Source organism: Camellia sinensis, chromosome 2, assembly GCF_055761805.1.
Source record: "Camellia sinensis isolate YWXY chromosome 2, ASM5576180v1, whole genome shotgun sequence".
NCBI lineage: Eukaryota > Viridiplantae > Streptophyta > Magnoliopsida > Ericales > Theaceae > Camellia > Camellia sinensis.
In genome coordinates this window covers 13196323-13209711 of record NC_138962.1, presented here as the reverse complement: position 1 = coordinate 13209711, position 13389 = coordinate 13196323, and the positions used below count along the sequence as shown (strand labels likewise).

The 13389-nt window shown below is 39.2% G+C and overlaps 2 protein-coding genes across 11 annotated transcripts in view; both read right to left on the bottom strand.

Moving 5' to 3' along the window:
* Window positions 1-3460, bottom strand: part of LOC145789230 (phototropin-2-like) — a 94539-nt gene extending 91079 nt beyond the window's left edge. The window contains exons 1-2 of one of the 5 annotated variants that reach the window (XR_014360607.1): window positions 3077-3460; window positions 1785-2640 (exon numbers count right to left, since the gene is read on the bottom strand). Coding sequence is in view for 4 of the 5 variants with exons in the window: in XM_082913707.1 (XP_082769833.1) it covers window positions 1785-2596 (812 nt within the window). In the remaining variant the exon portion in view is untranslated. Of the gene's footprint in view, window positions 1-1784; window positions 3014-3076 lie in introns of those variants that run through there. The other 4 variants (XM_082913707.1, XM_082913706.1, XM_082913704.1 and 1 more) reach the window with 4 other exon arrangements.
* A 1318-nt stretch (window positions 3461-4778) lies between these two features.
* Window positions 4779-13389, bottom strand: part of LOC145819834 (chloride channel protein CLC-e-like) — a 63875-nt gene continuing 55264 nt past the window's right edge. For 3 of the 6 annotated variants that reach the window (XM_082913713.1, XM_082913711.1, XM_082913712.1), the window contains 2 exons: window positions 5382-5617; window positions 4779-5060 (listed from right to left, as the gene is read on the bottom strand). In XM_082913713.1, the coding sequence (XP_082769839.1) occupies window positions 5546-5617 (72 nt within the window). In that variant the 3' untranslated portion in view covers window positions 4779-5060; window positions 5382-5545. Of the gene's footprint in view, window positions 5061-5381; window positions 5618-5679; window positions 5957-13389 lie in introns of those variants that run through there. The other 3 variants (XM_082913708.1, XM_082913709.1, XM_082913710.1) reach the window with 2 other exon arrangements.

Below are 13389 nucleotides of genomic sequence, written 5' to 3'. Positions count from 1 at the left end.
TATAAGTCTTAGCATTTCTCGATAGAAATAAATTTTGAATTACTCAAATAAGATTATTAAAAGACTACTTAAAATTAATTACTTGTTTTTATAGTTTCGTGTACTTATAAATTTATATTGTGTAAATTTAATAAGATATATTGAATCAATAATGATACGTTGACTACATTTGTGTAATATATATTTTTTATTATCTTATATGTTATCGTTGTATTGATTTGATAAGTTCTAATACAAGCTTATTACTAATGAAATTATCCATAGAATGATAAATAAAATATGACACATAAATGTGATCAACATAACATGTCAAGTTATCTAGTATTAAAATTAACGGTAGCTCAACTTTAAAAATATATTTCTTTTTTTTTTTAATGGTTAAATATATAAATTTCTTAGGTGGTCAATTTTTTTTTTTTAAAAAAAAAAATCTGAAATTAATTTTAGATTCTATTGGTCCAATTAAATATAAATACTATCCAAAACTAATTACTGACACTTTTGTAAGCCCATGGTCATGTTTTTAACTTTCATTCACAAACCTAATGTTGTGGGATAATTTTGTAGGCCAGAAGCTTTATGCACACCCTCACTATTCACAACCATCCATATATTATATATGAAGTTTTTCAAACTTTTGCAGGCCCACAACCCCTGCTGAACCCCCTTCCTTTCGCTACTGTACATTCTTAGTTATGTTTTTTTTTTTATTTATTTGTGATTAATTTTTTTTTTAGTTATGATATTATTTTAATTATGATCTATGAGTTCTTTAGTTATACCTTAGTTGTGTTTAGTTATGACATTTTTTATTTTTTTTTAATTATAACTCGGAGAATTAAAATTATTTCATTTTTCTTTTCAGTTATGAAGTGCATATAGTATTTTCTATTATCAAGAGTTAAAAGTTCAACAACCACAATTACCTATATACAATACAACCTCGAGAGAGAAGCCAAAAGACATGGTTTATTTCAAAAAACAAAAAATGAAAATTTTAAAATTAGTTTTGGAATATTTTTTAAAGCTAATTTTTAGTTTTATGTATACCCATTGCAGTCAAGGGATTCTATTTTTTCTTTTGCTAGAAGTGGTTAATATTTTGAAGTAAATAGTGTTTTATTTCTTTTTCTATTTGGGTCTAAGTGTAATTGGCATAAAAAATTAAAAAGCTTCCAAATGCGCAACATTTTAGTGGAATTGGGATCCTCCCCTTGAGTCCCCTCCTTAATTCCTTCCTTGCAGGGGCTTTCGGGTCCACTTTGAGGCCCAGTTTTGATAATCCGAACCGTTAATATTTTTAGATTTATTCAGTATATCATACCTGTAAAAAATCAAATTGATCGAATATCATAAAGTATGTGTTCGGAAAATTATTTATTAAAAAATAGTTTGTAGTCCCAATTTTCTGAACGCATACTTTCTGATATCCGATCAACTTGATTTTTTACAGGTATAATATACTGAATAAATCTAAAAATATGAACGGTTCGGATTATCAAAACTGGGCCTCAAAGTAGACCCGAAGGCCCCTGCAAGGAGGGAATTAAGGAGGGGGCTCAAGGAGGGGATCTGGACTCATTTTAGTGGCCCTTCCCTCTGCTTGACCCTGCATCCCTCGCCTTACAGTCGCAAATTTGTCAAGTGTAAGCGAAAATCAGACTCTGTATAACCAAGCTAGTCTTAATTAATTCCAATGGGTTTTCTTTTACGCATATGACCAATATGTGTGAAGATAGAAGCAGCAAAAGAAGAAGAAGAGCGGAATGAAGAGCAGTGCTTACCAATTCCTTCCAATGACCTCATTTGTGGGATAGCCAGTCATGGTAAAAAAGCCACTACTGGCGTAGACTATAGGGCAATCAGGCTTGGTGGCATCCGAGACAACAAATGTCTGTTGCAGTGTTGCGAGAGCATCCTTCAATTCCTGAGAGACTCTAGGGAATCCATGTTCAGAGTCCTCTGATGATGTCCTAGTTGATTCCACCAGCTTAAATCTCTCAGATAAGCTTTTGCTACTTCGTTGATCTCCATCCCCAAATATTTGTCCCCCCCATTCTGCCAACCTTTCAGCTATGCTTGCTTCAGTTAGAGTCTGAGTCTGAGTCTGAGTCTGAGTCTGATCATCATCATGAGAAGATTCATGTGGATTATAATTAAGATCACCTTCTCCTCCTCCTCCTCCTCTTCCTCCTGTTCTTCCAGCAGCATTCCCACCATTTAAGTAGTCCCTGACTTGATTGGAAGACTTGTCGGCCTCTTGCTGCTCAAATGCCATCCACTTGTTGACTACTACGGGCTCCCTATCCCGATCCCTATCCCTATCCCTATCCCTATCCCTATCCCTATCCCTGTCCCTATCATTGGTGGAAATCCTAGAAGTAGATGCATCATCAATACCAGCAGCAGTACTCCTGCTGCCACTGGACTGTTCGACGCCCTGATGACTACTTACCACTCCGGGTTCAAAGACTTGCACGGATGATGATCCCCCTTGTTCTCCTCCACTAGAGAACTGATGACCGTTTGATGCTGATGCTGATGCTTCTTTAGAACTTGACGCAGAAGATGAATTCAGATAATTACCAGACTCCATTTTCCAATATTTCCCCTCGCCCAACAAGCTATAGCGTTCCCCACCTACCAATACAACATGAACGAGGCTGCTTCATTTCTATTTTATTTTACAAAACCAGAAAATTAATTCATTGTCATTCTATTCTACCACAAAACAAAAGGACCTTGTTAATCTACATAAAGGGGGCGAGAGCATATGCAACAAGAACAACCGCAGATCCTTCCAATATATTCAGGAGATTTATAATTTAAAAAACAAAAAATCAAAACTGATGAAGAAGCGGCCAAGTACCCTTTCTAATTAAATGAAAACAGTACTGCAACGTCAATAACTACCCACCCAGAGACACAACTCTATTGCAGTATGGATTGATTGAAATTTGTAACTCAATTTTTCACGAAATGATAAAATCGAAAAAGCAAAATTGAGAGATATTAGAACCTCATTTGATTGGAAGAACATAAGAGCAAAAAAAAGGTTTATATGAACAGAGAACACCTGCACTGCACAAGTTATATATCTTGGTTTTGCAGATGGTATTGGTATTGGTATTGGTATTGGTATTGCACTACTCTGCTCTCGTAGAATAGAGCTGGTGTCACCACTTTGAAGCCTTGTTGGAAGCAGAGCCAAAATCCTTTGTGCGTAAGTAAAGCACGGACAATTCACAGCGTTTAGAATAGATAGAAATAGCGACTACCAAGTAAATTTCTTACTTCATTTTTGCGGCAATGCACAGAGAGATGTGGAGAGATAATGTTCAGAATAAATAGAAATCTCTAACTGGTGCCATGTAGCTAAATCAGGACCGTAATTTGATAAACGAGGGTAGGTACGGGCCTTACTGAGGCCGTCCATTTCTTCCTCTATCCACATGTGTTTATGTGTATTGTATTTCTATTGCATGTTTCTTATAGGAGTTTTCATTTTTGGAATCAATATATATATAAATAATTGTAAATTGGGAATAATTGGGAGGCAAAGCATGACATGACGACACGCAAGAAGGTTTATGAGGCTGCAAAAATGCTGCTGAGGATAAATTTCGCTATCAGCTTTAATAATAAATTATATATATATATATATATGTATGTATTGTCCTTTGTGAAAGCAAGCAAGGGAAGGAGGGGAGGGGACCATTGTTGTGTTGTGGGAGAAGAGAATGAGAAACAGCGTAAACCACACATGGGTATCGTGGAGAGTTGTTGACATGAACCGCCTTTATTGTGCTGCCCCACATGGCAGGCACCCCATGCTCTCTAGTCTTACTCATTCAGCTTGTCTTTGGGCCTTTTCTTCACTTCACATCCCCCTTTCCATTCTCAAGGAAAACCTCTTTGGATTGGTTTGCTTTGTTTTGGGGGGCTTCACTTAATCACTCTTTAGTTTTGAGCCCATAGGATTATATTAAAAAAATCGAGGCCAGTACATGGTTTTGCATTGCATATCACTTTGTTAATTTTGCTACAAACGAAACATATAAGCACCTATTCAATGTTAAGACTCAAACTGTAGCAATTGATTTGATACTTGCCAGCAACAAAGTCCCTAAAGTTAATGTGTCCTCTTCATAACTGACGTTCCAAAAAAAAGAAAAAAAAAAAAAAATTGTGCAAAGCGCATTGCACAAATATTAAGAATTTAATTTTAATTCAATAAATTTTTTATACATTACTTCTTACAGGAAATAGTATTGATTTGTAAAAATGAAAAAGAACGAATAAATAAAATATATCATGCAGTCGTTAACAAATGAGTAACTAGCAAAAACAGTAAGACTGCCCACTTCCAATATTCTTTGTACCGACAACTTAACTATGAGAGAGCTTTTTTGAAATGGTGTTAATGCGTGAAACAAGTGCATGTTTGAACTCAGCCGCTTACTTTTGATGATAAAAATAGGCCAATCTTCAGCCTAAAGCGGGGGTGTATGGATTGATCCGACTGGTAAGATTTTGAAAACATTCTTGTAAACAATCAATCCCTAATTTCAGCTCAAAGTGGTGTTGGTGTGTGAAACAAATGTGGGTTTCGAGCTCGGCTGCTTACTGGTTTGATGAAATAGGTCAGTTTTCAGCCTAAAGCGGGTTTAGGGGTTGATTCAACTGGTCTGATTTTGAAAACATTGTAGTAAAAAATCATCTCTAATTTCAGCTCAAATTAAAAGAAATCAGTATTTGGGTATAACACATATGAGACAACAATCCAAACCAACAAACATTAGTTCATATTAAAAAAGTATCCAAACCAACGAACTAATACAAGAATCATTGAGATAAAAATAAAAAATAAAAAGCGAGTATCCTTTTAATCCTTGAGGATCCAATGCAGAGCTATGCCAGTACACTAAGAATATGTAACAACATTCTTCAATAAGGATCCAATATCAGCATACTACTGGCCACTTTCACTCTCAGCAAGATGATGCAATATAATGCGGCAATTGACCAAGAGCCGGTGAAGTCCCACCCATGCATGATTACTAGAAATAAATAGACAGATCAATCCCAAGGTATCCAGAGGAGAGAAATATATCTCTTTAGTAGATTAGTATATCACAAATCAACAATGTCCTCTTATCTACAACCAAATGCAAAGAAAAAATAATCATCCATGCTTTCAGTGAGTTAACCCAAGTTACTTGTGAATTCCTAAAACATATTGGATTGAGTGCAGAAAACCCGTTTCCCCGTTGCAGTGTTGTGCCAGCACACTTGGGATATGTGACAAAATTCTTCAGTAAGGATCCAATCTCAACATTCTATTAGCCTCAATGGAAGAAATACTTGGAGAAGGAACTTACACTCTCTGCAAGATGATGCACTATAAAGCAGCAATTTTCCATGCGCCAGTGAAGTCCCACCCACGCTATATGGGGACAAGATTACCAAAAATAAATAGACAGATCAATCCCAAGTTGTGACACCAGGTATCATTAATTTGTCCCCGTGGAAGTGATAAGCAGGGTCAGCACGATAAATCATTGGTTGGGACTTTCCAGTGGAAAATCAACCGAGGCATTCTCTGGTTGCTAGAACTCTGTGACATGAATGAAAAAATAGAAGAAAAACAAAGAAAATAGGTAAGCAAACATGACAGTACAGTAAGCCAAGGAATGGAGATTTTTCCTTTGATGTTAAAACAAACAACTACATCCCCTTGGTATTGCCCAATCCGACATTCAACTTGCTTCTTGTTATACTCAAATCCTATTAACATTGTTTTAAAAGTTCTGCCTAATAAGGTCTGCAGAAAGATATTTAGAATGGCAAAAGTACTGTCTGCTGCTGCTTTCTCTTTCATTGATGCAGGACAGTGCTGTAAGAGCTGTTCTGGGGCAGTGAAAGTACCCATGAATAGTGTTTGGGCTGTTCACACCTAGGGAATGAAGGAGAAGAAGAAGATAAGTATAAGAATCACTCCTAGAATTCCTTAGGCATCACACCTAGGGTTTGATTGCATCACACAATCCATAAAGAAGCTTCAAAAGCTCTAAAATTCTCGAAAATATCAAGTGCATTAAATTAATAGCATTATATGGCTTTATATAGAACTAAGAGACTTCATAAACCAATTAGAACCAAAAAAGGATATTATAATATGTTAGACTTCCAAAACTAATTTAAGACCAAATAAGAAACATAAATAAAACCTAATTAAATAATTTGACCCACAAGACGACCCATATAACCCATGTCTAGAAATTATGAAATTACCAAAATACCCTAAACTAAAATAATAATAATAGAACACAACTCATAAGCCTAAAACATAACTATCCACGGCCCCAAATGAGTTGTTCATCATCCAATGCATACCAAATCAAAGCTTGGGCCTTAGAGGCATCTCTTCCTCGTCTCTTGTACACCTTAAGAGGCTGCGGCCACTTGCCTCCATCATCTCTCCCCGGCTGAAAAAAACTCGACCCAGGCGAGTTAAAAGCATAGAATCGTTCATACAAGTCATGGTCTAGGAGTTGGAACTCCTCATCATTGATCTATGTACAATTTGACAGTGGACGCCCCTTCCATTTGATGAGATACTTTTGATAGCCACCACCTTCAGTGAAAACAAGTTGATGATCAATAATATCTTCAATGTCTTCCTTCAAATGTGGGGCCGGTGGAAGTCGAGTAACAACATCATCATCAGGATCATCATCACCGTGACCTCGGTATAATGTAAGATCCCCAATTTTGAAGACATTACTTATGCCTACATTGTCCGGCAAATCAAGTACATAACTAATTTTCTTGTGAACTTTGTGTGGACCAGAACTTCTTGAATGGAGTTTCTCGTATGCACCCTTAGGATATCTCTCAGATCTGATGCGGACCATAACCATGTCCCCTTCTTCAAATTCTGCAAACTTTCTTCTCAAATCAGCACCTGTTTTATAACTCTCATTGTTGAGTACAATCTTTCTTCGAACCTCATCATGTATTGCATGAATATGCTTAGCAAAAGCATCTGCTTCAACATTAGGACATGTCTCAACGGGTAAAGGAACCAAATCAACTGGTTTACGAGGAAGTAAACCTGTCACAGTCTCAAAGGGGCTGCGACCAGTGGTCCGATTAACTGATCTGTTATATGCGAATTCAGCCATAGAAAGAATTTGATCTCAACTACCAACATGATCGCCTACAAGGCAACGAAGAAGGTCACCTAAACTTTGATTAACAACCTTTGTTTGACCATCAGTTTGGGGATGGAAAGAAGAAGAAAATTTCAGTTTTGTATGCGGCACCTTCCACAAAGTACGCCAAAAATAACTTATAAACTTCACATTGCTGAGACAATTGTTTTTGGCAAACCATGATATTGGACAACTTCTTTGAAGAATATTTTAGCAATATGGACAGCATTAGAAGTCTTTGAACAAGGGACAAAGTGAGCCATTTTTGAGTAGCGGTCCACCACCACAAAAAAGGAATCATACACCCTAAGGGTTCGCGGCAGCCCTAGGATGAAGTTCATGCTCAGGTCTTGCCATGGCTCGTGTGGTACTGGTAATAGATGTTAATTTAATGTATAGAGAAATAGAGAATTGTATGTATATTGATTGTATTATTGATTATATGAATGTTATGTTGAGCTCTCTCCTTTATAGAGGAGAGGGAGAACAATTACAAACCGAAAGTAGAAGCACAAACCAAACAACATTATTAAAGGTACATTATTAAAAGTTTGACAGCTAATATATATACTAATATACTAACAGCCCCCCTCAAACTCAAGGAGGATAGGCACTAACCAACTTGAGTTTAGAGAGAGTAACAAAACAAGAAAATAAACTGACAAATAAAAGTGGATAGGAGACACTGTATGGTCGTGTCAGACCGTTGGTGAAGACACTGTATAGTCGTGTCGAACCGTTGTAGAAGCTAACCGAAATCAATGTCGGGACAATTTACGGGGTCATGCCGGACCGTTGTAAAAGCTAACCGAAATCAATGTCGGGACAGTTTATGGGGTCATGCCGGACCGTTGTAGAAGCTAACTGGAATCAATGTTGGGACAGTTTATGAGATCACGCCGGACCGATGTAGAAGCTAACCGGAATCAATGTCGGGACAGTTTACGAAGTCATGTCGGACCGATGTAGAATACACTATATGATTGTGTATATAGGCTGCCCAAATATATATATATCGAGCCTTCAAAAGTCGTGCCCTCAAAAGGCGCGCCCAATTCATCAAAAGTCGTGTCCAACAGAAATCGTTGAGCGGCGAGCCATCAAAAGTCGCGCCGGACACGCGTCGATGCACGTGATCGACAGAGCGTCGTGTCATCCTCTTCGTCATTGTCTATATAAACCGATGCAGAGGCTGTGCAAACCAAACTAGTCTGAAACCTCTGAACATTTTCATTCTGAAACACTCTGCAACCAACCCTTTCTGAAATTACCAGTCTGAAATCGCTGCTTCTCTGAAACACTCAGCAACCCAAAACATGGCCTCTTCTTCCCGGTCAGCAACCCAGAACATTGCCTCTTCTTCCCGTGGTCTGCTCACTCTCTTTCCAGACCTCAACGAGTCCACAAGAGAGATAACCGGAGCGGTTGTCCTTGAACCTCAACCAAGCGCCTTTGGTTTTGCTCCGTTGAACTTTCCTATGCGGTCTGTGGAGCAAATAATGGCAGCGCAATCGGATATTGAGGCCAATCAGTATACATTGAAGTCATGTGTGGAGACCATGACTGCGGTCACAAACTTGTTGCACCGGCTTCAGAGTAAGACAAATGAGGTGCAGCAGTTAAACGCCCAACTGGCTCTGCTCCAGCGGATGTATAAGGATGCGCGAGCAGAGATATGTGTGCTGAAGGCGGAAAACAAGGAGCTAAAGCGGAAGGCCACCGTTATGTTCCGATTTGGAGGTCCGCCATATGCTGCGGGTGAGGAGCAGCGGGGAGTGAATGTGCTGAGTGAACTTGGAAGCACGGAGGCTGGGCTGTCCCGGGACACCCAAGATAAAAACAAGAAGAAGAGACTGGCAGCAGAGTAAAGGAAAGGAAGAGAAAAATCCCTCCTGTGCGAGGGAGGTTGGTTGTTTGTGTTGGTTTTGTTTTGTTTTGTTTTTTTTTTGTTTTTTTTTTTGTTTTTTTTTTTGTTTTTTTGTTTTTTTGTATGGAGGGTGTGGGTGTAATGCGGAACTGGAATTGCAATGGAAATGGAGGACTTGAATTTGGTGGTTTTGTGAATAACAGTCTGTGATGGTATGCTGGCACTTTGAGTATTGGATATTGTTGTGTTTGTGATAAAAGAAAATAAAATAGGATAAAATAAAAGAGGAAGAAACGGTGGGTATGGTGGTATGGGGGAGAGACACACGCAGGACACACACAGAGGACACAAGATAGATAAGATAAAATAGATAAAGGTATTCTATTTTGTGGTGAGGGAGTCGGTGAGTGGAGTGCAAAAGGTGAAGGAGGATGGGTTGAAAAGTTGACAAAGTGGCGGATGTCCTTGAGTAGAGAGAGAGAGAGAGAGTGAGAAGTGTGTTTTCAAACTGCCAAAAAGGGAAAGAGAGAGTGGGTTGAGTAAAAAATATTAAAAAATATTTTCATCATAAAAAAAAAGAAGTGAGTGGGTGATATTATATTAAGAAGTTGGGTCCATGGAGAGAGAAGTGAGGTCATGTTGGAGTCTCGAAGGCGGTGACCTTCTCGGCGATGAAGTCTCAGCTGTTTGTGGAAGCACCGAACGCCAACGACACTGTAGAGTTCTACAAGGCCGCCTTTGAGAGAGAAAGAGCCCATGAGACAGAGCTTCGATAGTGTTCATCGCCATTAGAGAGGAGAGCCCATCCTCCCTCAAATTAATGGTGTGTTTTGGTAGCGGCACGACAAGGGTGAAACGCCGATCCCGACGGGAACGCGGCGGAGGCGTGGAAGCTCGCCGACGAGACAATTAGTGGTGAGCCTCGCCACGTGGAGTTGTAGTCGGAGCCACCACCGATGGCGGCGACGAACAGTGAGGAGAGAGAGAAACCCGATGAGGAGATTAAGTATGTAGATTCCAAAGATAGAAGATGTCACTGAGCCATCAGTTGTCGATGACAATGCAAAAAGCCAACCACAGGAGCAACCAGAGCCAGTGGATTTTGTTGAGAAGGAACTCGAGGTAGAGCCAAAAGATCCAGTTGGTTCGAGGTGGATTGGTGGTGATGGGTTGACTGGGTGAGTCAAGGACAACGACTCGAAGGAGTTGGGCGTGAAGGTGGTGCTGGTAAGTGGCGGTGATGGTGGTGTTGATTGTAGTTCGCCATGGTCGTTTCTGTTAGAGATAGAGAGAGATTGTGGTTGTGGATCATAAACTGCCATGTAAAACGGCAGCCCACCGATGTCAATACAACCACCATTTTTGCCAACCTCATAACAGATTGCAGCACTGTTGCGGTGTGAAGAAGGGGAAGCAAATCGCTATGGTTGAGGTAAGGGAAACAGATCAGAGAGCTTGTGTGTATGGTTTCCAAAGAAATGCTCTCCCCCTCCAACCCGAGACAGAGAGAGAGAGACCATGTATGTATATCTTTGTTACCCCATGAGAGAGATCGATCTTTGCATGTGGAGAAGTCGCCTCTGGTGGCAGCGAACTGGAAGCTATATGTATTGATAGAGATGACAGCGGAGTAGGTGGAGGTCCAGCGGGCGGCTAAGGTGAGGTTGCCGCCCGCCAGTGAAGCGAAAATACTAGGTTCTAAACCTGCTCTGATACCATGTTAATTTAATGTATAGAGAAACAGAGAATTGTATGTATATTGATTGTATTATTGATTATATGAATGTTATGTTGAGCTCTCTCCTTTATAGAGGAGAGGGAGAACAATTACAAACCGAAAGTAGAAGCACAAACCAAACAACATTATTAAAGGTACATTATTAAAGGTTTGACAGCTAATAGATATACTAATATATACTAACAACAGAGTGTATAAACTAGTATTTTTCTTTCGTCCTTTCGAAAGTTGACAGGTATGACATCGAGAAACAACTTTAGCAACATCTCGCTTAAGACTTGGCCAATAATCACGGTCTTCAACCATTGCCAAAATGACCTGCTGCTCCTCCAGAATGCAATTCTTGAACCGCCTCTTCACGTGGAAATGTACTAGGCAAACAAAGACGAATTCCCTTAAAAAGATACCCATCATGTAAAAAGAATTCTGGATATTCAGCATGCTGTCCGGCCACTAAATCGGTGTAGATTATGCTGAAATCTTTGCAAGACGAGTAGTCTTTCTTGAGCGAATCAAAGCCCACAACTTGGATGGACATAGAGTTGAGAGTTAGCATCACACGGCTGAGCCCATCAGCTGCCTTATTTTCTGTCCCAGCTTTATGTTTGGTGACAGATGTGTATTCTTGCAAGAAGGAGACCCACTTTCCATGTCGATGATTCAACTTCTTTGGGGAGTTGATGTACCTGAGAGCTTTATGTCAGAATACAACACAAACTCCTTGGATATGAGATAGTAACGTCAGTGACGGAGTGCTTGAATCAAAGCATAGAATTCCTTGTCATAAGTAGAGTACTTTTGTTGTGCTTCATTAAGTTTCTCACTAAAATAAGCAATTGGATGGCCTTCTTGACTGAGTATACCCCCAATTCCCATATTTGAGGCGTCACAAGTCACTTCAAACACCTTAGAGAAGTCCGGAAGGCATAAAACAGGAGCTTCAGCCATTTTTTTTCTTTATCTCTTCGAATGCTTTAGTTGCTGCCCTGGTCCAAATAAACTCTCCGTTCTTCATGCAATTAGAAATTGGTGTCATTATTGTGCTGAAATTTAGAATAAAGCGCCTATAGAATGTTGCCAATCCATGGAAACTATGAACTTCTTGCATGGTGGTAGGAATCGGCCACTCTATAATGGCTTTGACTTTGTTTAGATCAGCCGCTACACCCTTGGAAGAGATAACAAAGCCCAAAAAAACAACGCTTGGACTCATGAAAGAGCACTTCTTCAAATTTACATAGAGTTTCTCTTGGTGAAGAACTCTCATAACTTGTTGGAGATGGAAGATGTGTTCCTCTTTGGTCTTGCTATAGATTAGTATATCATCAAAATAGACCACAAGGAAGCGACCAGTAAAAGGTTGAAGTACCTGCGTCGTGAAACGCATGAATGTGCTAGGAGCATTGGAAAGACCAAATGGCATAACTAGCCACTCATAGAGACCATCCTTTGTCTTGAAGGCAGTCTTCCACTCATCTTCAGGCCTTATTCGTATTTGATGGTACCCACTCTTCAAGTCTTTCTTTGAAAAAATAGCAGAACCAGCTATCATGTCCAACATATCATCAAGTCGAGGAATTGGAAACCGATATTTGATGGTTGTTTTGTTGATAGCTCGACTATCGACACACATGCGCCACGTGCCATCTTTCTTTGGTGTGAGCAAGGCAGGAACAACACGAGGACTCAAACTTTCGCGAATAAATCCTTTGGACAACAGTTCATCTACTTGCCTTTTTAGCTCAGTATGTTCACTAGGATTCATCCGATAAGCTGGAAGATTAGGCAATTGAGACCCGGGGAAAAGATCTATTGTGTGTTGGACATTACGCATGGGAGGAAGCTCATTCTAGTGCTGTATCAGAAAATTCATGCAAAAACTTTTCAACCTCTAAAGGCCTTTTTGTCTCAGAACCAGCTGCCGGTTGCTTCACTACACTTAGAAAATATGAAGAAGAAGAACTCCGAAAAATATGAGGAAGAAGGAATATATTTCTGTTATATTCAAAACTTCTTATCTTACAAGACCAAATGACACTCCTTATATAGGAGATATTACAAACATCATCATAACCCATTATATGCCACTTACATATTATATATTACCACTATCTACCACTATCATATTATATACATGCCACTATCTACCACCAACACCACTATCATATTATATACATGAACACTTATACATGCCACTATCTACCACCAACACCACTATCATATTATATACATGAACACAATTTCCAGCACTCCCCCTCAAGCTGGTTTGAAGATATCTTCCATAGCCAGCTTGCTAGTCAGCTTATCAAATTGCTTCTTGTGTAGTCCCTTCGTTAGCACATCAGCTAATTGTTCACCTGTTGCAAGGTAGGTCATACAGATTATGCCAGCATTGATTTTCTCCTTGATGAAATGTTTATCCACTTCTATATGTTTTGTGCGATCATGTAGAACTGGATTATGAGCTATAGATATAGCTGCTTTGTTGTCACAATAGACCTTCATAGGTGTCGGGTGAGAAAGCTTTAATTCTTCAAGAATTCTTTTAATCCACATTACTTCACAGA